Below are 27,839 nucleotides of genomic sequence, written 5' to 3'. Positions count from 1 at the left end.
CGTATTCCTAGCCGCCGAGCCCCCGCTCACACTTTTCCTTTTGGAACAATGGAGAAACTGAAAAATTGCCGAGAAGGGTGGCGAATGAGAGATGAGCGGCAGACAAAGAGGAAAAAGCGGGAAATGAAAAACTTCTTACAAAGCTTACTTATTCACACATCACACAGGCAACTGCAGACTTTTCACTCGCAAATACTTTTCCTGTCTCCAACACACACACACCCCCACACACACACATACACACGTTAAACATTATTCAACGGCCAGGAAAAAATGAGGAAAAATATCGTCCTGCTCCCTTGTTGGTCCTTTTTTGGGTAGTGGCAAGCAGCACGGGAGGCCAAAAACAAACAGGACGAAGAAAAATGCTTGCCGACCATGTGGTTCACTTGATGTTGCTGCCGTGTTGCAATGTTGCAGCCGCTGCTGTTGCCGTTGCCGATGCACATATTGCTGCTGCATTCTTCGCATAAATTTCGCCATCGCACTTAACTCTTGTCTCGGGGTCTCTCTTTAAATGAGTCTGGTTAGCTCTGGCCGTCCTTGCACTTAAAGAAAAGAGCTATCCAGTTTGAAATCACATTGTTGTAAAAATTAGTTGTTGTACCATGTCAAGCATAGAAATCGAACTTAATGCATTTGAGAGCTACTAAATACAATTTAATGTATGTATTTTTAATATATTTTTTTTTTACCTCTAAGTTATATCCATTTTTTTCTCAGTTGATTTATCTCTTTCTCGTTCCCACTTGGTTTGAGTTCGGAGCATAAACAATGGCGCTGCTTAAAGCAAAAAACCACGCTGCCCCTTTTCCCTTTCCACCCCCTTCACCATCGTTTTCTGCCACGTAGAACTCTGCACACATGTGACGCTGCCCTCCGCTTTTCCGCCCACCGAGACCCCCGCCCCAACGGCCTTGCCTCATGTTAAATTCAGCGGGGAACGCAACGCCGGTGGGGCAAGAAGTGAGGCAGCTGCAGCTGCAGAGGGCAGTAGGCAAAAAGTTCAGACTTATTTTATACTTTTTGTACCTCACCGTACAAAGTTGAGCGTGGAAATTTAAAAGCAAATGCAAACAATATGGAACATTTTAAATGCACCGTGGGATGAGAAACCATTGTAATGGATTTAAAATTTTATAAGTGAAATAAATCTGAATAAAGATCCGAGAACTATTACTCTTATTAGGATCAGAAAACGTAAACTAGCTATATTCCCTTGTGTAGATTTCTTATTAAAAGAACAACATAGCCTTTTGAGGAGTTAAAAATATTTATTTATATAACCAACACCATTGCCCCACTGTACAGCGCCGGCCAAGTAAATCACCGCAACTGTGAAACTAAATTTCCAGGGCACTAAATTTACGCACAGCCAACTAAACCCGAGCGAAACTGAGCGCCAGTTAACCCCAAACCGAGTGGAGCAGTGTAAGCTGCCCGCTTAGATCCTTGTCTCGCTCTCATTCTCTGGCTGTCCCTGTCTTTCCTGCACTTCCTTTCCCTTTTTGTTACATCCTTGCCGTGCAATTTTCACCATTTTGCGGTGCACTTTGCGCCTAGCCGCGATTTTGCGAAAGATTTATGGCCCACGACATGGAAGCGGAAGCGCTGCTGTCCAGGCCACTAAGTCCAGTTGCAGGTATGCACTACCCACCACCCACAACCCACCACCCGGTGGCACCACCTCCATCCAAAGCCCATCTCCTTGTTGAGTCAGCAACAATGGGGATGAGCGGGGGAGGCATTGTAGCGTCGAGTCCTCCTAATGCCTGTCAGCAAATGCCGTTGTAAGGCGCTAAAGCTGTCCCTCCACTTCGTTGCTCCAAATCCTATACACAAAACAATTTTAAATTTCCAAGGCTTAAAAAAAAATATATACTATTTGAACAGAACAGTTAAATTTGGAACTATAATAACAAGTAAAGATTTTCCTTTTCAACAAATTTAGATAAATAAAAGTAAAGTTGAGGTAAATAAAATTGAAACTAGTTCTCATTTTTTCGGATTTATTCTTAAATTCTAAAAAGTTGTATAACTTACGATATTTTTTTAAGTGCAAAGATTTTGGAGACCCTACCAAGTTGGCTCGTTTTCATTTAGCGCCCTTTACCTTTTTACTATTTAATGCTTAATTTAAATACAAATCCGATCTGTTTGCTGACTTTTGTCGATAAGCGGCACCAGAAATGATGGCGAAAGTTGGCTAACTTTATCCCATCCAAAGAAGAAAAGAGGCAAAAGCGGCAGCAGCAGAAAAAATCATTTGCTTGGGCAATGGCAATTTAATTTGCTTTGGCTTAGAGCTCGGCAAACTTTTCGGCACTTGAAATGAGAGTTCGACCAAAAGGATGTAGGGTCTAGAGTTACGAGGCTCACTTTAGGTCTTAAGACCTTAGCAAACAAAGTCAAAAGGAAAATTCTGGTTATAATGGAGGAAACGGAATGAGATCCTTTAACTTACCTTTAGAAGTTTTAGTCTAAGCAAATATATTGCGCTTTCAATCATTGGAAAAATTGAGTTTGAGAAGCTTTCTTGGAATCCTTATACTCTTAGGTTTCTGGACACATAAATAAAATTGCAGAGGCTCAAATAACTATTATAAAAAATTTATTTAAAATAATTAAAATCTAACGCAAATATTATTTATGCAAGTTATTACTAAATACTTTTAAACTATCTAGCTTTTCTTTAATTTTTCTCGTTCCTTTAAATGTAACTCTACCCACTTTATTAAATTCCATATTGAAAATGTATCAGCTTTCTTCCTTCTGACTACCCAAACTTGAACTTACCTCTTTTTCTATTTTCCTCCCTTTCTACTTTTTTAAACGCACAATTTTCTGGCAACTTTAGTGAGTCTCCTCCCCAATCTGCCACCTCCTCTCAGCCCATTTTCGTTCTGTGTTCATAGAATTTATGTCTCAACTTGCCTAAGCCATGTTTGTAGTAAAATCTCCACTATCGCGCCTTAATTTTAAAGCCCTCGTCGCTAAATGGTCCACAGCCCGAGTCCGGAACCCAGGAACCGAATCCCCCCTTCGAGGGCCTCGCCATCTGCAGTCGCTGGGGAAGTTTATGTTCGACATGCTGTAATGGCGCCATATGCGCGTTTATCAAAAAAAGCCACACCCCACTCAGCTGCAGATCCGTGAATAAGTCTGGGATATATGGGTTAGTTTTCCGCTTGCCGTATAAATTTGTTTAAGACATATAGCAAGGATCAATAGCTCGGGATTTATTGTCTGCCACACATAACTTTGTCTTGGCTTTAAACTTCCAGACGCGGAAGTGCTAAAAGGGCGGGCGCATTTCTGGATGGCAAGGTCGATGGGCGAAACTTTTTTACCTACTTTCGGCGGTCGCCGCCTTCTGGGCAGAAAGCCAATGGAAAAGCCACGGCAAAGAGATGGCTAGAAAATTATGGCTAAAATGGCGACGTCGTCTGGGGCCGAGGAAAAAACCTCCTCGCCGTCGTCGTCGGCTTGCGGTCGTTTATATGTAAAATATTTGGTTTACTTTATGACTGCTTTGGGTATTACTCTTTACATTCTTGCACTGCCAATTCTCGTTCTCGCCCTTGCCGCCTCTTTGGGCCAACTTTTTGGCCGGGGCTGTAAAAACAAACAGATGGAGGGGAAGGCGGAGGAGGTGCTAGGAATTATGCCATAAAAGCATCGTCGTAGTTCCAACTTTGCCAAATTCTTGGCTTGTCGTCGACATCATCCTCTTCATCATCATCCTCCCTATCTTCCGTATCCTCCGAATGCTCCGTGTCCTCGAGCCTCGCGGTCTCCATTGCTGTCGCCGTCGCCTAGTCTCAATGTTCAAGGGAGCCATAAAATACTTTTTGAATCCGAAGCACCGCATTGCTCCTGTTGTTTTGGTGGCTTTTTCTTGGCGGATGGCGGAGATTACCGGTGAGGGACTTTCCTTCCTTTCGCCACCGAGAAAATACAGAGCCAACAAATGAGCCAGCTCACTGGGGCGCCTCTTTAACCGCTCATTTCGGGATGTTGAACTTTGCAATGGATATCATTTGGAACGCTAAGTGGGGGAATTCCTTTTAGGTGTGGAATTACCTCAGGAATTTTTGAGAAATCTACATGATATCGGGGAATATCTATTGGGTAATAATGCTCCTGAGGAAATATGTACTTATGGTATGTGAACCTTAAAAATCAAAAACTGACCAATGATTCTCTTACATATCTTGGGGTTTGTCGTAATTGAAGTATAATAGACCGGATTGAGGTCACCTCTTTAATGTTTTCTTCCCCCGCAGCAAGTTCTTTTCGCTATTTGAAAGTGATTTTGAATTCCCACTTGCCCGAATCCCTCGGAAATTAGCTTTCCCGCCCTGATTACAGTGCCACTTTCCAATCGCACCGCACCGACTCCATATCCATGTAGCTTTTGCGGTTCATAAACACAAATCAGCTGCAGATGGAGGCAACCAGAAAGCGTTCAATTCGTGCGCCAAATTCCGAATCGAAATCCAAGCCCAGGCCCGATTCAATTGGATTCGATTGCTGGTGGATGTGGAGTGGGGAATGGGGAATGGGGAGTTGGAAGGGGATTGGGCATACTTGTGCCCGATTACCATTACTGAAAATTGAAGTAACATGTGTGACGATGCGCAATTGCCAAGCGCCCCCTGGCGGCCACTCTCTGGAAGCCGTTGGCCGTCCCACCCACCCATTCACCCACTCAACCACTCACCCACTCAGTCGCAATACGGGAACCACCCATCTATTGTTTCGTTTTCTATTTCACAGACGACTGGCTGTTGCCGCGGCGACTTTCACTGGCACACAGCCTTCAGCTTCAGTTGCAGCCTTCAAATTCGTAAAGTAGATGGGTGGTTTAGTGGGGGTGGTGCTTAGGTGGTTCGTTTCACCGTGGTTCTGAGGTGGTGCTGCCCCGAATAACGCTCCCAATTTGGAGCTGCCTGTGCGTGGTGCTGTCATGTCTTTGTTTTGTCTCCGTGCGATGGCAAATATTTGGTCTGGCCGCGTCGGCAGGAAAAAGTATCTTGCAGTTGCAAAACAAAAAGTATCTGCAAGTCGAACAAGTCGCAGCTAAAAAACTGAAACTGTAAACTGTGCAAATAGTGCAAATATACAGGGCTTTCGGGGTACACGTCTTGAGCGGAAACTGTGCCAAAAGACGTATGGCACAAAGCAGGATAAATTTGCCAAGTTTATCATAGCATACAGAGGAGGGGCGGCGAAAAGGGGAAGGGGCGTGGCAGGATTTGGGGGCCTGTTGGCAAAACATGAGCCAAGGCATTGAGCATAAAATATTGCCGGCGATATTTTAGCGCGCGCTCAAGCGAAATTGTCATATAAATAACGCCCGAGGGGAAAGGGGGAAAAGGGGGGAGGTGGGGAAAAGGGGTCTTTGGGGGGTTTTTCGGTTTAAGGTTTTAGGATATTGGCTGGCGTTACTTTGAAATATTAAACATTTGGCAAACAGGCAAAAGTTGAAGTTTATTGCCGACGTTGATGGCTCGAGTTGAGGAAGTTTTTTTGTTGGCCGCGGTAAATAAAAAACGAGGCAAGTAAACTGGGCCAGGCCAACTGAAACCTGGAAACCATTATGGACCAGTCGATTCCGATGCTATTTTTAAGCACCGTCAAACTTTTTGCCCGCCGCAGATAAAAGGGGGAAACAGTGAGGTTGCCACGGGCACAACTGTACTTGCCAACATGCCCCACCCCTCACCATTTTCCATTTCCCATTTCCCCTCCTCCACTGCCGTTAAATCAGAAACATGCATTTATTTAGCAATTTCCACCAACTGCAACTGAAAAGTTGTGGCAAATGATTTCTTTTTTTTTCCTGTGTTGTGTGCTGGCAAATTTTCAAAACGGAAAAAAAGATCTCTAGACTAAACAAAAAGCAACAACAGAAAGTGTTAAAAGGGGGCGGTCGAGTTGTGGGCGGGGCAGTGAAGCGGAAGTCATAGCGTTGGACCAAGGCAAGAGCAAAACCAAAATCCGGGGACCAAAAACCGACAAAAGACGGAACAGAAAACGGCACCAGACAGATACAATAAAAAGAGGTTTGTCCACCCACCGCCCCCCTAACTGCCCCGCCCCCTTTTTTTGGGCCATGGCCACAAGGCTGTTGGACTCACCAGCCACACAAGGAAAAACCATTACTATTTTTAGATTCAATAGTATTCCTCTAAGCTCTTTAATGCTAAATATTGATGGGAAGTTGTGCAATCTTTATGTTTCATCTATTGGAAAGGTTTGTGAAATTATATTTCGATACATATGAATGTTCACTTCAAGCTAAACTAACTTTCCAGTACAAAAAATTAATTAAATTACCTTGAAAACTCTCATTGTATGACATTCGTGCACAATTACATTTTTTCCACTGTAAAGAGTTTAACCCTCAGGCAAACATTTTGCAACAATGGTCGAAAAGATATAGTCAGGAGAAGGGGAGAGCGACCGAGAGGGTCAGAAAGTGCAAGTTGGACACGAGCGGAACTAATAAATGAGTTCAGCAACAGCAGCAAACCAAATAAAAATGTCCAAAAAGGCTACCAAATAAAATCTCAGCGCCAGACCATAAAATATTAAGAGCATACTTTCAATGGACGGGGATTGAAAGGCCCAAAAGGGGAAGAGCGAAACTTTTGTGTTGGTGACAATTTGAATAGCTAAGCCCTGGGGGAAGTTGACCCATTGCTTTTAATCAAAAGAATAGTTTCATAGAAAAAATTGTTCTTTGTTTTTATAAAAAACATCCCAAGCCTATTAATAATTCAATTTGAACAACAAAACTCACTCGCGATATTTATTGAGAAAAAATGTTTTCTCCAACAAGAAAAAAAAATATAATTATTTAAAAACCGCTTTGTAAGCTTAATGGTTTGGCAAGATAAAATAAAATGCCTACAAGAAGCAGCCATAAAAACCCATCTTTTTGTGCTTTACGAGCCATCTATTTTTCTGTAAAATGAGAAAGAGCTCGCTTAAACTTTTCACTCCCCATTTTCCATCCCAGCTCACCGCCTTCGGTGCCAGAAAAATAAACCTGAACCTGAAAAATAAACCTAAGCCAACTGATAACTTGTGAACTTCTCGACAGGTCGTGGCTGCGAGCTCATTGAAAACCAGGCCTGCGGTATCGCGTTGGCCATTTAACAGGATTTTAGCAATTTAAATATGATTTTAGCCAACCCATCCTGCCATTTCCCATCTCATCTCCCATATGCATTCCAAGCAGCTGTGCTTGCGCACAAAGGAAAACTTCCACAGTTTTGTTTTTATTCGCCCGAAAATGTTGTCGGTTGTTTGTTCTTCGAGGCGGAGTCCCAGTCTCAACAAGTTGCTTTATGGCATATGCATGATAATGACGAGGAGTCGGGATAAAGTCAGGAAGGACCCTCCATGAGTGCCATTTTTTGCGGCCTTGTTTCATATGATGGCGGCTCCCGGGTGTTTATGTGATATTTACATAATAAAAAGCGAGAGTTGCCCCGTTCAGAGGACGCAAGTTATATCCTTTTTTTCTCGGAATTTTCAGAACGAAGACAGCTCTCTGCCGCTCTGAAGTTTTGACCCACATCTATGATTATTTTCATAGCGCCTTTGGGGCCCAGCCACGCCCACACTGCGTAAAGTTGAAAAATATGAAAAGGGGGATGATACATCCCTTTGTCTTTTGTTACCCCCATTTTCCCTTCTCTCTCCCTTCGAAAAAAAAACAACAAAGGAAAAAAGAATTTCGCTTTTGTTTTATTTATTTTATGGCCCGTTTGGGGAGCCCAGTGCCGATATCCTTTTTCTGGGCCCCATCCTTGAACTTCTCGCAGTTGCCGCGCTAAATTAAGTTTTGTTTTGCCAGTCGTCCCCAGATCCCAGCCTCCATCCTCCATCCCCTCAGCCTCCGAAACTGATAAATGTCCCCAAAGCAAACAAAGTGCAAGTTGTTTTTTAAGTTCGGCCCCAACTATGCGGCATATCTTTGGCCTGTACGGGTTTCCATTGGGGAGCGGTATCTATAGGGGGGGTTGGCCTCAAACAGGGGTTCAGTTTTGGGGCCAGGGTCTGACTTTGGGGACCTGCCAGTTGACACAAAGGGTTGCTGGGGTTGGCCCCTTTGTCTGACATGTGTGCCGACTTTGAAAACGTTTCAGGGACTTTGTTTTTAAAGGATCTGCCAGTGAAGGCCAGAATTCTATACCTAAACATATAATTAAAGAGCTTCCCCTGCTTTCTAGAAATATAATACAATGCTTGTAATGGGTTTTTTATTTTTTTCTACATCACAGTAAAATGTAACTAGAACTTACAACAGTAACATTTAGAGAACCACAAAACACAGATTTCTGAAATAGCTTGCACAAGGCCAATCGGCAACCGTCCTTTGCCGTCTAATCGATAACCCAACCCTAGAGTTCCGATTCGAGCCAACTGGCTGGCAAGCCATTAAGTCTGAAACAGACTGACGGGCAAACTGTTAAAGTGAAACTTGCAACAACTTCCATTTGCTTTTAGCCATCCGCTAATTCCGTTCCTAATGTCCAGGCCGTGGCCATTTAAATTGTCTTCATTTGTTTACTGCCCGACAGTCGAATGGAGGCAACTGCTTCTTTTTTTTTTTTTCGAAAGGAATGAGGGGGAATTTTAGAAGTACAGAGTAATCCAGAAAACTACCGATTAACTCTCGACGGGGGCAATGCGATTGCTCTGCAGCTGCCAAATCCAATGGAAATCCAAAAGCCAAGCAATTTTGAACTCTAATGGAAAATCAATTTAAAGCAACGCCAACCTAACCCCGCACCTTTTCCCTTTTGCTTCTGTTTGCAGGCGAATGCCGGAGTCTGGACTGGAAAGCCATTGGCGAACTTGGCCAGAACGTAGTTAACGTGGTTAGTAGTGGAAAAGGAGACCAGAAACGAGAAGCAGCGAGTGGCGAGGCAAAAGCCAGAAGACAGCGAGCGTGTAATGAGCAGACGACGGCCAATTACCATGTCGTTGGCCCCCCATCTTGGCCAGGCTTTAAGCCTCTGCCTGGTCTTTCTGGCCACGATGCAAGTGGCCCGGGGACTGGCCAACTGCCCGAATGGCTGCGAGTGCGACGACGACACCCTGATGGTCAATTGCGGCGAGGGAACCCTGGACGTCCTGCCCATCGCATTGAACCCGGCCATCCAGCGACTGGTGATCAAGAACAACAAGCTGAAGACCATCGACTCCTCCATGCAGTTCTACGCACAGCTCACCTTCCTGGACCTGTCCTTCAACGACATGGTTACCATACCAGAGCGATCGTTCGCGTACCACGCCAAATTGCAGGAGCTGCACCTGGACCACAACAAGATTGGCCAGGTGTCCAACAGGACCTTCCAGGGTCTGTCCACCATAAGTGTTTTGAATCTGCGGGGCAACCTGATTGCCGAGCTGGAGTACCGCACCTTTTCGCCCATGGGCAAGCTGGCCGAGCTGAATCTTGGCCAGAACCGCATCAGCCACATCGATCCGCATGCCTTGGATGGTTTAGTTAACCTGAGGGTTCTCTACCTGGATGACAACACCCTGACCACTGTGCCGGGGGAAATAACCTTCCAGGCGTTGCCTTCCCTGGCGGAACTCTACCTGGGCACCAACTCCTTCATGACCATTCCCGGTGGAGCCTTCCAGGATCTCAAGGGGTTGACACGTTTGGATCTTCGTGGAGCTGGCCTGCACAACATCTCTGGAGAAGCTCTCAAAGGTTTGGAGGCCCTGCGATACTTGGATCTGTCGGATAATCGCCTGCCTGCGATACCCACTGCTGCCTTCCAGAAACTGGGAAGGCTGGAGCAGCTGAACATTGGCCAGAACGACTTCGAGGTGATCTCCTCGGGAGCCTTCGCAGGTCTCCGCGAGCTGAGGCACCTGGAGCTGACCGGAGCGCAGAGATTGAGGCGCGTGGAGAGCGGCGCCTTCAGCGGGAACTCGAATCTGGAGCACCTGAATCTGTCCAGCAACAAGCAGTTGAGTGAGCTGCCCGCCATCGCCTTGGGTGGATTACCCCATCTCAGCACGGTGGTGCTGAAGGCCAATCAGTTGAGCAGCCTGGACGAGGGTCTGGTGCCCTGGGCCGATCTGCAGACCCTCGATCTCTCCGAGAATCCGTTCGAGTGCGACTGCCGGCTGCTGTGGCTGCACCATCTCCTGGTCAGCCGGAATGCCAGTGGCCAGTTCGCCCAGGTGGTGTGTGCCTACCCGACGACCCTCAGGGACTTGCCCCTGGCCCAGTTGGCCGAACCCCTCTTGGGCTGCGCCCGTGGAGCGGCCAGCAAGCAGGCGATTATCGGCATCCTCGTGGTGGCCTGTGCCGCTCTGATTACCACTTTGGCTTTGGTTCTGTACACCTGCCGTCGAAGGATGAGGGAGATGCTGAAGGGACACTCGGCGCTGGGCAGGAAGGAGCGGGAGTACCAGAAGACCTTCTCCGACGAGGAGTACATGGCCAGACCGCCGCCAGGATGCGGTGGAGTTCATCCGGCTGCCGGGGGCTATCCCTATATGGGCGGCAGCAGTCGGCCGATTCCGGTCACCGAGCTATAGCTAGAAGCACCACCCCCGCCTCAGCTGCGGGGTCGGGGTGGTGGTGCCAGCACCGCCAGCGGTGCAGTGCAGCAGCTCCAGGTGCCCAGTGCCGTCGACCAGGCCTCCAACTCCTTCGCCCAGCTCAGCCACATCCACTACATGACCAACAACGGACAGCACCCTCAAAATCAGCAGCAACCACCAACCTCCAAGATGCACCACTCACAGCAGGACATGCGGATGCTCACCTGCAACGGTGGCAAGCCACTGAACGCCGCCTCGCTGCCGCGCCACCGACCGCCGGTGGTGCAGGAGAGCACCCTCTCGCACTACAGCCAGCCACTTGCCAACGGTATCCGACTCACCCAGGACCACTTCAACCACAACCAGAGCCAGGGACACAACCACCACTACGGTGGTGTCTATGCCAAGCCGTGCGATGCGATGTCGGAACCGGGATATATCCACAATAATTCCCACTACTCCCTACCCTTGGATCACGACTTGCCACCAAGTCCCACGCCCACTCCACCACCACCCGCCCTCCCCCTGAGGAACGGAGTGGGCATGGCCCTGATCCACGGCAACACCACCGGACGCAGATCCTTCAACAACAACAACAACAATGTGTCCACTCTATCGAACAACAACCATCATGGTGGCGGTGGAGTCGTCGCAGTGGGCAACAACAACGGGAGTCTGAGGCGGTACCACTGATATCCGGCCAAGACGTGCGGCACTCTGGGCCGCACCATCATAAAATCGAGGCCGGATCCGGATATCGAGCTGCATTACTTTTACAAGGGTTGAGAAGGAAGTTAAGGAGCTGGCGATCGATCTAATTTAATCGGGACTGTTTCGGTTTTCGCTTTCGAAAAGAGTTACCGGGTGGGTAAATTCCACTTCGAATCGAATTTTGATATATAATTAACTTGACATTAAGCACCAGAAGCAGTTCATCAGCTTAAAGAATTTGATATTAAAATAAGCCCCCTAAACTCTTACCGAAAACGAAAACCGTGGCAAACCTGAATATTCATAATCTAGTTGTATATTCCTACGTTACGTGTATTCAAGCGAAAGCATTTTGTATAAATTAGGATTTAGTTCGTGAGGTTGTCGACCGGGAAAAGCGCAGGTAAAACGCAGGTGTATATAAGAAAATCTTGCGCACAATTTGGCAGGCAGAATGGGTTGGCCAAGTTACTAGCCAACCCGCTGCAAAAGCCATTTCATTTGCATACAGTGATCTTAACTATTAAGTTATGCTCGAAAGCATTTCAGTTAATGTACATAATTAGAAGCTTCTTATTAATCGATAAAACTTCAAAAGAATACAAAAAAAAAATTAAGCGAAAATCTAATTTTACTTTATAAAATAATAATAAATAAGCTACTCGCTGAAGCACCAGTCATTAAAACTATGTATGTATTTAGCCTAAAGCTATCACAAAAATATTCCAAAAATAAACGAAAGCCCTAAACAAAGTGAAAATAAATATGCAAAACTAAAATAGAACACAACAGATTTTTATAGTTAATAGACTCAGTAAAGAATAAACTACTCATCGGAATAATAAACAAAGAAACTGTTTACAAAGTGTAAAATGGAAAAGCAGAAACTATTGAAAACTCCGCAATATACATGTAGAATCTATGCCGCATTCACAAATATAAATAAGCAATTTATGCAACATAAACAAATACAAAGTAAACTATATATACGCATTATACGTGTAAATAAAAAAAAGTAACTATGCTCGAAAAAAACATACATTTTACCTCTTTTCATTTCCCTTTTTACTTTTCAATTTTCCAGCCTCGGCGGAGACTTTTATTTCAGCATTTTATTTGATTTTCTCTTTTCACTTTTCACTGCAACGAGTCGACATCATTCAGATCGATTGTACATATTTAACAATTTAATGGAACAAATTGCAAAACCAATACAAGGGAGTTAAAAGTAACCTACAAATAAACGAAAACAAAGATTACCATATATAATTGAAAACTTATTCAAACGAAAATTTCATATTCATATTTCATAACGAAGCAGATCTTTCATCTAGTTATACGACAAGACAACTATGAATAAATTAAATCAATTCGAACTACAGTTTAAGCAAATTACAAGGGACAAGCATAGTTAAACAAACGAGCCAGAGAAATGGTATAAAAGTATAAACAAAAAATAGAGTGTAGTCCAAAACAAATGAAATTTTGTGGATCAGCGTATCATTAAAACCAAAAGTCAAGCAAGATGTCATGCAAGGATTTCTCTCAATGTAATGGATAAAAGCAAATGCGAAGAAAATTGAAAATTCAACAGTGTTCAAGAACTAGAGAATAAAATCAAATAAAGAACAAACTTAACAATAAATCTGGCGATGTTATTCTTTATGGGGACTGAGCTAAAAATGTTTTAATTTTATTTGCAGATTAATTTGTTATCTGGGTGAGCTAATCACTTTTTTGCTTGAAGCCTTTGCATTAGAATTTTTCTGAATGAACACAAGGGGTAGCGTGGCCGAGCGGTCTAAGGCGCTGGTTTAAGGCACCAGTCTCCTCGGAGGCGTGGGTTCGAATCCCACCGCTGCCAATTGGTATTTATATTTTTTTATATTTTTTCCTTCTATGTTTCTAACATTTTCAGCTTGTTCACCAATCTGCCAACCATTTTCGGTTGCCAGCACTTTGGAAAACTAGTGCACCCTGCAACTGTTTGTCGGTGTCAAATGCAAATACCCAAAAACACTTTGCGATGGCAGTTTAGTTAATGCGCCAGCGACAGACAGACAGAGTTGGAGCTGCGCAGGGAGTGCACGGCTGGTACTCATCTGCATAATTTAATTACATTTAACAATAACAAAAACACGGGCTCACGCACACATGCCGCAATACACGCTTGCAACGTGCAGCGTTTTGCGCTAATAAGCGACCGGGTCACCCTGGCCCCACAGCCCCCCGTCCCATTTGCCACCCCCTTTTACCCCAACCCGCTGATGTCATGAAAGCTGTCAAGCGAGTGTGGCACACTCCGCAAAAATCTCAAGCGAACTAGTGAAGCTGCACCCGTGACACGAACACAATTTATTTAATAATTAACTAGTACACAATAATTCAAAAAATTTTTAAGAAATTGTAAAAACACTGGAAAAGAAAATCTAAAAAAGAATCGTACCTACCAACTTTTTTTAATAATTTGGTTTTAGTTTAGATATTAATCATGTTTAAGTTTATTGTTTTTTCCGTTTTTGTTTTTGAAAATTGAATTTTAATTTATTTATGTTTTCCTAGTTTTAAAAATAGTTATTTTAAGGATGCTGTACACATTTTGTGGCTTCGCTCACGCAGCCATCCTTAGATGTTCCTGCGGGAGAACCAGAATTCGTTCTGGCATAAACAGTTGCACATTTGCATGCCCCTCCTGCGGCAGGATGCCTTCGGCTGGTGTTGCTGCTGCTTGTGCATATGCGACATTAGCGCACGCAAACAACGTACACACAATTAGAAGAATTAACAGTAGTTAAGGCAACAACAACAATACGCCAAACTTGTTGGCAAGAAGAGTGCATCGGTGTGCAAGGACGAAAAGTGGGGGAAAGTGGGCGGTGGGTGGCGGGATGGGGCATCTTTCCCGCTGCCGGCGGCTGTTGTTGCTGTGCTATACTTGTAATTTAGTTTCGAAACGAGTTCCGCTGCATGTCCGCTGCTGTTGCCGCAACTTATTGGCCACAACATGCCAACTTATTAGGCAAAAGCGCAAAAGTTATAAATTGTTCACAAGGCGCACATTGTTGCGGCCGTAAATATGTGGATGCCGAGTTAAGGACAACAGGAAGCCAGAAAGTTGCCAAGGATGTGCGGTTATCGCTTTAAAATTAAGGTGCACGAAGATTAAAGTTTAATGGCTTTTGTTAAGGTTAATAAATTATTTAGAACAGAAAACATCTTTGAGATATTGAAAACAAGGACTTCGTCGATTAAAAAGATTTGATATTGTATATAAATGTAATAAGGTTGATTTAATTTCAAAACAAAAAAGTCTTGTTGGTAAAATATTAAGCATTAGTGCTCTTTTCTTTTAATTGTATTGTTTCAAACATTGTATCACATTTAATTAAAGTTTTTTCTTCCATCATATTCTCCTCCCCATTCAGCTAAGAAGAATTACAAAATATATTTAATTGACAGCCGTAAATTTATGCCACGAAAATTGTTTTCAAAACAAAAGGAGTCGCTCCCTGAAAACCGTCTCTCCAACATTTTGTCTGCTTTGCTAATTTATATGTTAATTTTTTTCATATTTCCATGCACAGACTGAATATTATTTTTGTGCTATTTCATATTTCGTTGATGCGGTCGCTTTATTTTGAATACAAAAACGGGAAAGGATGGCAAAAGCAACCCAAAAACAACATAATGCCATCGTCTATTCAAAAAGGCGTTTTCGGTTTGGTTCTTCCTTTTTTTGGGTTTTATTTTGCATGAAATTTTCGCTGAACAGGCACAAAAACAAGTTGGCAAGGGGATTCGGGTTGGTCAAGGGCTCATAGGCAGCTTTTTAATTTTCAGCATGAATTAGAATAATAGTCAACGGATATTACACAATGGCAGCCAGGGGGCGTGGCCTGGGGGGCGTCCCATCCTGTTGGGGATTTCCGGTCAGCTCGGTTCGCTCGGGTTTGGTTTTTGGCCTTGGGGCTTAGGGCTGCTGGCCATTAAGGGAATTGGCCGACGGAAGAATCTTTAATGAGAAACTAACGGCTAACAGTATTCCCTTTTTGCCGGGGATTAATGAAAGAGTTACCCCAAATAATGTATTACATATTCAAAGCTATTATATTAGAAACTGAAATTAAGCTGTTTTGCCTTCCTTGACAATTTCCTGGAAAAAGGTTTCCCATTTTCGGTGGCACTTAACGTCTTATTTGCTGAGACAAATATAAAATTCGCAAAGTGTTAAAAAAGAAGCCAAACACTTCTTGGAAATGCTTAAAACAGGCGAAAAACAAATGAAAACCAAAAACGACCAAAACAAAAACGTAAAAAGTGCTGACACCTTTGAAAAATTTTCACGCTAATAAAACACAAAACATGCCAGAGAAATGTGAAAAGCGTGAAAGTCCTCCGCCTTTCCCGACAAGGCGACCACCGAGATGGATGGCGATAAAGTCGGGGAAGGTCCAGGACTTTCCCGGCGGGAAGGGGGAGCTGGGCCGGAAAACCCAACAAAGGGAGCAGCCGCCGCAAGCAACCGCAAGGGGGAAAAGCTGGAAAAACCCAGGGAGCCCAGCAGGACTTGTTTTGTATTTGTCCCGAAAAAAAGAGAGCAAAATTTGTTTTAATGCCACGCTCCTTTTATGCTTTTCTTTATAACTTCTTTTCAGCTTTTTTGTCATGTTACAATTTTGCAGCGACAGCAGTAAAAAATAATATTCCCCCACCCCCCGCGGCAACCGCAACTTCTGCAACATCATAAACCCATTTGCGTTTTTAATTAGTAACATCGCAACTTGGCGGACAGAAGCGGCTGAGGGCGAAAAGTAAATGACCATGCACAAAATGTTGCACTGAGGCAACGACTGAAACAGATAACAAGTCCAGGGATCTCTCCTCCGGTTTACCTCCTTCTCAACCAAAAGCCCAAACATAAAAACGCTGGAAAAACTGGAGCAAATAAGGTAAAAATTTTTAATTGCCGCAGAAGCAAAAATTATTAAGTTGCGGTTTCATTTCAAGTAGTGCGAACCCAACTAGCCGCAGAGCAGCCGGTGGTCAGTCCATCCTCATCACCGTCATAAAAGAGTCGGCGAACAAAATTGAAAAGCGCAGCTCAAGTGGAGCAGCCTCCTGTCGGGAATGGTTTCGGTTTTGGACTTGCTGCCTCCCATCTGGTTTCCCTTTTTTTTCGCTTTTTAATTTTTTAGCGGGGAATCGGTTAAGCCGCGCTCGAAAATGGGGCAACGACCGCGGGTCACTGCGACTGACCGGCGAAGAGGAGTCTGCCAGGAAGGTGCTGACAAGTGTCCTTCAAGTGGAAGGGATGATCCGCAGAAATAGCAGCGCTAATTAAACACTGACACCGGTGTTGCGAAAGCATAAAAAAGAGATTAGAAGACGATGACAAAGTGGACACAAAGTTTGTCGGTTGATTCTCACAAATTATGCATTTTTTACCCAACTCATTGCAAGTATAGAAACTTAATACAAAGATTTAAAAGTTTAATATGTGAAGAAAAATTTTACAATTAATATTCTTTAAAAAAATTTAATAATAGTCCGATGCTCTTAAATTCTACTTAATTCCAAAAACGTATTTTTTTAAACATTTTTTAAACTAAGAACAAAGGAAAAAATCGCTTAAAGGTCCCTTCGCCTTGTTTTCTTTTTGGCCAGCTAGTTAAATCCACAAGTTTATAGCGCATCGAGCACTAAACGCTCTCCCGAAAATACTTATCCCCCAGCCATCCGAAGTTTATGTGTGCGCTGTCCCATGTGCGCGGGTCAGTCATATTTTATTTCCGAGTTTTCTTTTGCAGTTTTTCCGCTGGATCCACGTACAAGTGGCCAAGTTGAATGGACAGAAGTCACAGCAGAGCAGTTGCCACAATTAACACGTGGGGCAGCGAAATATATTGGTGGGTGGAAAAAGTCCTGTAGTGGGTTACATCAGACGTGCAGAACTAAGTCCGCAGGAGTGCTGCACGTGTCAGAGATATAACCACATTAATTTTTTTTTACGCTGAAACAATTATTTTATATTATACAAACTTACAAAAGGATTAAGTGCATACCATTTCCAGAGAAAGATTTTACTGAAAAACAAAGTATTGCTTATGGTAATTAAATTCAACTTCTCTCTATCTTATCTCTCTATATGTCTTTAAAATTTATTTAATTTATCTCAAGTCATTGGTTAACAACATTTCATATATAAAGAAAGGCAAATTCTGCAACCTTTTTTTATTTACCAAATATTACATTTTTGACAAATTTTTGGTCGTTTCCAACAATTTACAACATGGGGTTGATCTCCGCCAACTGGCCATAATAAATTATGCTTTGACTTTTACAAGCCACCCCTCTCAATGGTCATAAAATGCGTACCGCTTCAGGCCCCCGATGGCGACTATTAAAAATTACATAATTGCTCAACTGCAGCAAAACCGAAAGTCAGACGCAAAAGGTCTCTCCTTGAGTTTTATTTTTGCGTAGCAAATTGCATTATTTACTTTTCAATACATTGCCAAAAGAACCAAGGGTGTGCAGAATACAGCAGAATACAGCAGACATGGCTCTGATGCCAGAGAACTTGAACAAATTTGTTTATGAAAATTAATGAAATCGACCGTGACTAATCGATTATATAAGCGGACAAGCCGGGACGGCTACACGAGTAATATGCCAAAATATTGTTGCGAATTTTATAATATGATGTGAAGAACGCAGGGAGAGGAAGTAATGGAATTAAAAGCAATTATTTATATTCAATTTTTTTGGCAGTGATTAAGGGGGTTGCAATTTTACTGAATCTATGAGCGTAAAGTAAGCTGGTAAAACATTTATTTTCTGATTAATAATATCTACTGTCAGGTACATTAAAAGTCAAATGTATGCATTTACATAAAATGAAATAACTAAAAAGAATATGTTATTATGGCCTTATTTGTTTTTAAATCGTAAATATTTATATGTATTTGTCTGTTGCAAATCAATTATTTAATGTTCGGTTTTTTAATAACAACAAAAATCAGAGTCCCCAATGTGTGCTTACATGTCTGTTAACTACTAAAAAATGTGGAGATGGTGGAGAAACCCAGAGAGCAAACAGATTGCTTAAATTGCTTGTAAATAATAACAACAAACAAGAGGAAACAACAATGACCGGCAGTATGGAGTATAATTTTGTTTCGTTTCTGTATTTGTTGTTGCTTTTGGCTCGATAAACTTGTAACTGTTTGAATTTTTACTGGCCACCAAAGGTGAGGAGGAGGGGATCGGATCGGAGTTTGGCCGAGGACCAGTAGTAGTGGCATTTACACAGCAATTGAACCCTAAAGTGCCGGAGGGCTATGCCCTTACCCTCGGGGTTCAATTGCGAGTCAAATAAAATGCGTTCGTTGCTAGAGGAGGGAAATAAAAACTGAGGCAGCCGTGGCGTTTTATCGGCCGAGTTGGAGACGACGTTGCAAAAATTGCATTTTATTACACGTTCGATTGATTCCAGCGGAGCCAGATGGGGCTAACATGAGGGTTAAGCGGCAGGGGCCAGGGGGCAGGGGGCGTGCCAGGGCACTCGCCTTTATTAAGTGGAGAGTTTATGTTTATATTTACAGCCGGGGAGTCATGTGTAAAGTTTCGAAGCGAGTGCCACAGTCTCTGGGGGGCTCCCTCTCACATCTCGCCTCAAATTGAAATTGTCGATTTAACATTTTGAATTATCGTTTAGCAAATGGTCAATATTTTCCGCCACCCTTTCTCCCCCCAAAGTTGCGGCACACATAAATTGTGCGACCATAAACAATCAATTACTCTGTGCTGGCCCCACTCTCTTTTTCCACTTTCAGTTCCCGGGAGATTGTGGCGGTGTTGGCAGTTCTCGTTCTGTTTGCCAAACAAAATCGAGTTCTTGTTGGTCCTCATAGTTGATATGTGCTATATGGATTACATTTATGGCGCACTCAACGCAATATCAGAACTTTAAATGAGGTCGAAAGGCATGCGACAAGCAGACAAAAATGGAAATGCGGCGGCAATAGGCAATCTGCTCCACATTATATACCATAAATATGAATATGAAAATTGATTGTAAATGACAAAGAGGTCAAATTAAACAAAAATTAAATTGCCTTTTTGATTTTCAACTTATACCAGAAAATAAAACAATTCTGTCTTGGATCCACTCAGAATGGATAATTATCATGTCAGAAGTCTTAATTATTTATCCCCTACGGATAATCTTTGGACCACATTAACTGACTGCCCCATCCTCAAAATGTTAATGGTGTTCACACGCTGCCGAAAAAAGGTAAAGTGATATGCAAAAAAAGCAAGCAAAACATAGACTGCGAAGGCAATGGTGAAAAAAAACTTATTTCCACGCTTAATTAGGCATAATTAAAGCTCAATTAAAACCGCTCAAAGTATATTTCTTCAACCTTCGACGCACCCACAAAAGCCAGACACGAGAAACACCTGAAGAAATATCTGCCAGCGTCTGGGTTACTGTGATTTCTGGCAAATAATTATTGTTTAATTTTGATTAATGACTTGTACGATATATACGGCGATTAAAACGTGACTTTTGTCGAGTTGAAATATTCGCCAAGGCAAATGCTGGAGCAGAATTGCTCGACTGTGACTCCCTGGTGAACGAATCCATAGAATTCTGAAGAATAGGAGCTTGAATCAATATGTTTCCCCTGTTCTCGTTTGACTCGTTCTGTTGACTCGTTCGTCTATATAAAGTCTATAAAACGCTTTCTGATTGTAAACAATACAGACGATTTAATATTGCGCGCTCGTTGGCGTTTCGTTTCGCCCCTCCGGCCCTCATCTTCGCCCCCCTCAACACCCTTTACCCCCCTGAAAATAAAAAAAAAAAGAAGAAAACTCCCTGCACAGCTCAACTCTCAATTCAACTCGACTGAACCGAAAACTCAGCTCCCTGCGGAAACTTCAAATAAGCAAACAACACGCTGAGCACGCGGCATACCAGGAATCAGACCCACCAGCTACAAAAAAGAGTGGAATTGAAACGCATGTGCGCAGCAAAATCGCTGGGATAGGGGGTTTGTCGGGAGTTTTTTCTATGTGTGCCGAATGGAAATGAAAAAAGTTTAAGTTTAATTTGAAAACGCTGGAAAAAACGAGAGCATAAAAAGCCAGCGTCAGCGGCGGTGGAAATGGAGGATGTGGACGGGGCACTGGAGGAGGTTAAGTGATGGCAGCGGAACCGGGAACTGGTGTCATGTGTGCCGACAGTGCAAAGACTTATTGACAGTTGCCAGTGCCGCGAAAATACCGAAATGTATATCCCAATAAATGGCCACAAGAATCCTTTAACGTCGAGCAATGGCAAGTAAACAAAGCGACTTTCAGGAAGGGAAAACAAAGGTCAAAAGATGATAGCATATAAATCGTCATAAAAATAAGAAAATGTCTAATGATGTAGTTGGTTAAAGAAGTACAGAATTTAACTTTAAGAGGTATGCCACTTCAAAATCGGATTAAAATTGGAAAAGTTATGGACTTCGAATTGGATTTTAGTTTTGGTAAATTTTCAGCAAAGTTTTTGGAAAATTGGAAAGGGGATAGCTGACACAGGAACAATCGGTGAAAATATGGAAAACAAATACAAAAACCTTCATTACTTCACAAGTTGTTATAGAAATGATCTATCTCAACAACATCTTGTTTTAGAGCAAACCTAACTAGCACATTCAAATTAGCCGCAACATTCCAGGCTTAATGTCCGTTCCAAACTGCCTTAAAGTTTTTGCCTCCATTACCAACCATAAATGGTTCAACTCCCAGCGAAAAAGTCATAAACGAAAAAAGTATTTGATTTACGTTCTTCTAATGATGCCTCACAACAATCAGACACAATTGAGACCTAGAACCGAAATACCCTCGGCCAGCAATAAATGGAGGAAATCGAAGCCGCAGAGCTAAAACCGAAGCCCGCAAATCAAAATCGGGGAATCGGAGAAAAAACGGCATTATCGCAGTCAGTTCGTGGCCTAAGTCTCGCTTTGATTGCCACAAAAAGGGGCAGGAAAACCGAAATACAACAGCAAACAAAACAAAAACAAGGGGAATTCAGCGGTATTCAATACTCTTGGCACTATAAATTACATGGCCGGGCAAGAAATCGAAATCATGACCAGAGCTCCTCGTCTCGTCTTTGATTATGAGACTTAAATTGAGCGAGCTGGTGGAGCCGCGTGGAGTTGGTGGAGGGAAGCGATCGCATTTCGAGTCATAAATAATCATAGTTGTGCCATTTATTATGACAAAATATCATTTGGACATTTGTTTGCAGCTCAGAGCCCTGCTCCCGGATCCCCATACCCATCGCCATCCCACTTTTTGTTTTTGCTGCTCCTCGCTTATCGCAATTGTTGGATCTGCCTGGCATCTCTTCGCCGTTTTTTTTTTCTGGACTCGAATTGTTTGCACAATTTTCATTGCAATGTCTTTTTGTGCTGCGTTTTAATATAAATTATTTTTAACAATTTGCTGTGTGGCTCCTTCTGGGCCTCGTTCTTCTCCGCTCTCTGGCAGTCCTATTCTTTTTTCCGAGGGCTCTTATTGCGCAATCCGAGACTGGAACTTAAACTGTGGCTGAGGTCGACAATAAGGTCCAAAAAAAGAGCAAGAAAGCGGAGATGGATGGGAGTATGAAGAAATTCAGATACCCTTGCTTGCTTATGGGCTTTGAAAAGTCGAGAGTTTATTTAACACCATGTTTGGGCAATAAATTTGCTACTGAACGTTTAGCCTTACAACCCATTATTATATATATATTGACGACTTTCTTTAGCTGACAAAGAAAAGAGGATTCTTTGTAAAAGTGTGTTTACCAAACAATAAATTAGTTGAGGACCATCATTTCTTGGCACATGTTTAACGCTGTCCATGTGGTTTTACCAGCAGCCCTTGAACTCTGGATTGTTTAGAGTATCGCCCGGAACTTTTTATGGCCCCAGACGCTTCAGACCTCGGGCCCTTGACCTGCCCTCGCCGACTTGGCGGCTGCAACCAAAGGCGCATTAATCTCAGCCAACGAATGTCAGGAATTGTGGCTATGCCGACAACTTGGAGGGGGACGGACCCACTGAAAAGTGTAAGTTTCATTTTGTTTCGTTTATTGCTGCCGAGGCGCAGTCGAACAATGTTCTAGCCGGGCATTCCCAGCCTCCTGCAATGCCAAGCAATTTTTGATAAGCGCTCCGAAGGCGGAAGGTAGGCCAAGAACTTGGAGCAAAGCCAGTGGTGGAGAAGTCACTGCTTTTCAACATAGCTAACTCCCTCTAAAATACTTAAACTTATAGATATTGATTGGTCAAATAAGGTAGTAATATAGCAGGAAAAAAATGGAGAAGAATATACATTCTATTTTTGTTTCACTTTTTCATTAATGAATTACATTGAATCTATGAATGCAAAATACAAGAAACTATTTAAAAAAAAATTAGCTAGATATTGAGCATTACTGAAAAGGACCATAGTCTACTAGACTTCCAGCCAATGTCAACAGAATTTCCTGCAGCTTGCGGCAAGCGGCAAACAAAAAACAAAGAGGCCTCGAGACTCGCGATTCATTTCGAATCGCCTGGCATCAAATCGAGCTGAGTTGCTCTCAACTTTCGGCTCAAGACTCGGGTCTTTTGTGCGAAAAGTTCACATTGCCCGGGGCTAAATATTGTCATGATTATTATTTATGGCCAACTCTGACGGCGACCTGAGAGTTGGAGTTGCAATTGCTCTGGGATCCTCCGCAATTGATAGCAGGAAGTTAATAGAAGTTAAGAATTATATTTGCCGGTGATATATTATTTGACATTATACGGTGATATCTGAAATGTATAGATATGCAATTATGTTTACCAACTGTTTGAATTATTTGAATAGCCTATTTGGCAATTAGTATAATTTATTCAATAATTATTCCATTGGTAAGAAAACAAACACAAGAAAATCTCGTATTTGATGTACGCTTATTTTTATTTAATTGATTGAATTTAAATTGAGCTATTCAAATAACTATGTCCTCGTTGATTTTGTCTTGATTATATATCTTGATATCTTTATTCAGATATTTAGCAGTGAAATCTTTTAGTGCGTTGCATGGCTTGCGCCCTCCAATTTCGGAGTAAGAACATCTCGTCTAATTAAAATTTACAGCATTTTAAATGCTTGAGGAGCAGATGCAGCCTCCTGCTGGGAAAGCATTTCCCCTTCATACTCGCCAGTGGTTGATCTCTTAATGCAGCAATGCAGTGTAATTTATGCTGCAGACGCAACTTTCCTCACCATTCCCACTCCGACTTTCCTTATTTTATTTTTAAATTTGTTTGCACTGCTGCACGCGCAACATTTCAATGTCAGTTTCCCGATTCCATCTCTCCATTATCCCGCACTATCACCCTCTTCAGCATCTGCCTTATGTAACAGACGAGTGGAGTTTTCCCGGAGTTTTCCAGGGGGTTTCCTCCTTTGCCAGCGAGCTCGCTTCGTCACCTTTCGATTGTGCGGCGTTATTTTCGTAGCACTTGAAATCCTCTTAATTGGTTCTCCAGCTCATCTCGAAATAGTCGAAATATTCCCCCCATAATGCAGACTATTTTTGGGAGACGGCGCTTCACCCTTTTGGTTATTAATATTTACAACCTGGCCAAGTAATTTACAACAGTTATGAGCCAGCTTGAGAGCGGGGCGTCAATAAATATTTGAAATTCCTTTTGAAGTGCCCGTGGAAGGGAGTGGGAATGTGAGTCAGCAGCCAAATGTTTTTGGATCCGAAGCGGATTGTTGTGATATCTGCTTATTTTCGTATATTTCAATCGATTGGAGTTGAGCAGTTCGTTACGCAACCAAGCGTAACTCAGGAAATTAATTTATAGAATTAAATTTGTTGTGGTGTGCTTATCTAAAAAGTAAAATAATACAAATTGAATCATGAGTGATTTTTGATTGTAGTTAAAAAATGTTCTTGTATACCTGTGTAATATTCATGGCCATTAGACATTAAAATTATCCCAAACAATGTAGAAATAAATTCAAACTGCGGCTCAGGCGATTCTGGAAGATTAGAGAAAGTCGAAGTCAGGCAGAAAGCAGTTTCCCATGGGTGGACAAGGAAGAGGAAGTGAGCTGTGGCACAGCTAAATTTATAATATCACGTCGGTCAGCTCGGCTTCTCTCTCCCCCTAAAGAGCATGGAAAATTCTGAAGAAAAACCCGGGAAAACTTAAGCATGGCATGCCAATTGCAATAAGGGAACGGGCTGCAGAAACTGCAGAACTTGAGGATGCGGGTGGGGCATAGATTTGGAAACCGAACTGCACGACTTTAGCGTTTTTTGATGAATGCGACGACAACAAAGAGGGCCTAAAAAGGGGGAAAGGCAGCAGTTTTTCAGCCTTTTCAGTTTTCAGCTGCGACTTTGGAACTTCCACGGACCTCGCCTGATTGCCTAAATTCACGCGACTCGATTGTCCAACGGACTAGACAGAGCCCAAGTCGGATGGCCAGAGTAGAGTTATGAGCTTTAGTTTTAGTTAAAAGGTCTGCGCTGGCCCTCATAAACAAATTTCAGCCAGTTCCCCTTGGCCAGGCCAATGGGAAAGTAATTTAAATGCAACGCCGAGCGGGCAAATTGTTGCCATTTAATGAGCGATTAGAGCGTCTGCGCACCGGGATTGCGATGATGATGATGCTGATGGCATGGAGGCACGATACAAACAGAGCGCCAAATGCAGACTGCAGTCCGGGGAACCGTTATGATTGGGAGCGGATTGAATGCAGATTTATTGAGTATATACTTCTTTCCCAAACTTTAATAAAGTCAACAAAGTAACAAAATGGTTACTAGACCGTAAATAGCTGCCAGAACGTAACATAAAAACAGTGCGTGTCTAACGATGCCCAACATCCTCAAAGTGTTTACTCAAAATTTAATTAACATCCAATAACCACGTTTCCTTCTTTATTTTGCAGAAGTATAAACTGAATTTTACACTCTTTTTAATGTTTAGCATTTTCCGCCATAAGCAGGTCCTAAGTTAAGTCGGCACCATTTTTCACCTGTGAATATCAGCGATAGACAGGCAAACCTTACTTAAATTTTAATAACTTACGGTCATTAGGTTTTATTTGGGAAAGGACAGCACCCACCAAGCAAAAAAGGACAGCTAGTAGAAACACCTTAGTATACATTGCTAATTGTTTTGTGCCAGTATTTAATACTTAATCTCTTTTATATACCATGAAAGTAATCGGTTGCATAAGCTAGATATGCCGTAGCGTACCTAAAACCCTTTAAAGCTTGAAATTATTATACTTAGATTTTTTATTAGGGTTAAATTTTTTTTTCATGCGCCTTAAAAAAAATTAAAAATAACTAGACTTTATAGATTAAAAGTGATTTTTTTTAAACTCTTAACAATTGTTTTAAAGAGTGCATTGCTTCGTTGTGGAAAACAGGTAAAAAAGATATATACATTATTTGATGGATCGAATATACTTCCTTCTGCTTATTGAAGGAATTTGCATGGATACTTAGCAAGCCTCTTGCAACTCTTTCACGCCGCTCATTATGGTAATCGCAAGTGCAGACCAAATTGAAATAAAATGGAAACTCTTAAAATGCTCTTACTAGACCGTAACCTAAAAACAGATCGTGCTCAACGATGTCAAAAATCCTGAAAGTGATTGTCATCAATTTTACGTTAGAACAAGAAAGGAAGCTAGCTTCGGCAAGCCGAAGCTTATATACCCTTGCAGTCATCAAATATTTCGAACAGAATACATAAGGGCTAAACAACATCGAAGCAACGACGACTTTTCTATAAATTTGTCATATTTTTGACTATTGTTCATATGGCAGCTATGTATATGATATAGTCGTCCGATTTTGATGAAATTTTATTTGTTATTCAAGAGTCGTTAGAAAACTCTATATTCCAAAAATCATGATTTTCTGATAAGAAATAACGATGTTATCATTTTATTTTCGTTAATTCTATATAGATTTTTCGATCTTTCCTATGGCAGCTATATGATATAGTTGTCCGATTTTTATGAAATTTTTTTTATAAATCAAGGCTAGTTAAAAACTTGCTACTCAAAAAATCATAGTCGTGAAAAACAATGACGTTATCAATTAATTTCCATTAATTCGATATATATTTTTTGATCTCTCCTATGGCAGCTATATGATAGAGTTATCCGATTTCGATAAAATTTAACCAGAAATTCAATAGTAACTAGAAAACGCCATGTGGAAGAAATCAAGTCGATCTGATCAAAAACAACGGCGTTAGAATTTTGTATTTCAATCCCTTGTATGGGAGCTATCCTATATAGTCGCCCGATCCGGCCCGTTCCGACTTATATACTGCGTGCAATAACTACACATCTTTTGGGAAAGTTTCAGCAAGATAGCTTTAAAACTGAGAGACTAGTTTAGGCAGAAACGGACAGGAGGACAGACGGACAGACGGACAGACGGACAGACGTACAGACGTATTTCGACTCAGATCGTGATGCTGATCAAGAATATATATACTTTATGGGGTCTGAGGTGTCTCCTTCACTGCGTTGCAAACTTCTGGCCAAAATTATAATACCCTTTGCTCTGCAAGGGTATAAAAATAATGGTTCATAGTAAGTGGTTTATTGGTTTCTTATCGTATTCTTAGCCCCTTGCGTAATTCCGTAATTAATTCTACTAGACCACCAGTAGAAAGTGTTATTTAAATTAATTAATCGTAGATCTTATTGTATCTTTAATTTTAGGAAAAAATACCTAAGTCTTGAGAACCATATTACAAAGTTTGTTTTACAAGAATATATATAAATTGTTGATATAATTTTTTTTTATCTGCATACATTTTCATTATTCTTTATTTTGCAAAAGCATAAACTTCATTTTACATATTAATTTTTCTCCTTTTTAGGCATGTGCCTTATGTGCAGCAGTGTTAACCTGTCAATATCAACAATAACCAGACAATCTTTTATTAAATTTCAAAAACTTACGCTCATTTTCCTCCCACAATGCAAGTATCAAATCGGTCCTTATCTGGGCAATATACTGGAGGATCTAATATCAACAATAGACAGACAATTAATTAAATTATTTAATTAATTTTAAAAACTTACTTATTGAGATTGCCACCAGGTAAAACAGGACAGCTTGTAGAATCACCTTAGTAAACATTGCTAATTGTTTGAGCCAGTACTTAATTCTTACCCCCTTTTATATACCAGGAAAGTATTGGGTTACATAAGCTAGATATGCCGTAGCATGCCTAAAAGCCGAGAAAGGTTGAAATTAGTTTACTTTTTTGTTAGGGTAATATTTTTTTTGGTGCGCCTACAAAAATTTAAAAATAACTAGACTTTGTAGATAATAAAAGTGATTTTTTTTAACAATTAACAATTGTTTTAAAGAGTGCATTGCTTCGTTCTGGAAAACAGTTAAAAAAGATATATACATTATTTCAAGGATCGAATATACTTCCTTCTGCCTATTAAAGGAATTT

General features: G+C 41.9%; 1 protein-coding gene, 2 long non-coding RNA genes and 1 other non-coding gene across 4 annotated transcripts in view; 2 read left to right on the top strand and 2 right to left on the bottom strand.

The window, feature by feature from the left end:
- LOC108095421 (protein slit) overlaps positions 1-12,943 on the top strand; it is a 55,508-nt gene extending 42,565 nt beyond the window's left edge. The window contains 1 exon segment of the mRNA XM_017196526.2: positions 8,836-12,943. Coding sequence (XP_017052015.1) covers positions 8,974-11,280 — 2,307 coding nt within the window. The 5' untranslated portion in view covers positions 8,836-8,973 and the 3' untranslated portion in view covers positions 11,281-12,943.
- A 137-nt stretch (positions 12,944-13,080) lies between these two features.
- Trnal-aag lies at positions 13,081-13,162 on the top strand. The gene has a single exon. It is a non-coding gene; the product is annotated as a tRNA-Leu (tRNA).
- A 12,084-nt stretch (positions 13,163-25,246) lies between these two features.
- Positions 25,247-25,537, bottom strand: LOC108095416. The gene is made up of 2 exons (XR_001771654.1): positions 25,431-25,537; positions 25,247-25,377 (listed from the first exon to the last, which is right to left on the bottom strand). It is a non-coding gene; the product is annotated as an uncharacterized LOC108095416 (long non-coding RNA).
- Positions 25,538-27,161: 1,624 nt separating this feature from the next.
- LOC108095470 lies at positions 27,162-27,806 on the bottom strand. Its single transcript, XR_001771661.2, has 4 exons — positions 27,792-27,806; positions 27,457-27,605; positions 27,334-27,397; positions 27,162-27,280 (listed from the first exon to the last, which is right to left on the bottom strand). It is a non-coding gene; the product is annotated as an uncharacterized LOC108095470 (long non-coding RNA).
- Positions 27,807-27,839: the final 33 nt, after the last annotated feature.

The sequence above is a fragment of the Drosophila ficusphila genome, unplaced genomic scaffold, assembly GCF_018152265.1.
Source record: "Drosophila ficusphila isolate 14025-0441.05 unplaced genomic scaffold, ASM1815226v1 contig_286, whole genome shotgun sequence".
NCBI lineage: Eukaryota > Metazoa > Arthropoda > Insecta > Diptera > Drosophilidae > Drosophila > Drosophila ficusphila.
The sequence above is the reverse complement of the archived record's forward strand: the minus strand, read 5'-3'. Positions and strand labels throughout refer to the sequence as shown.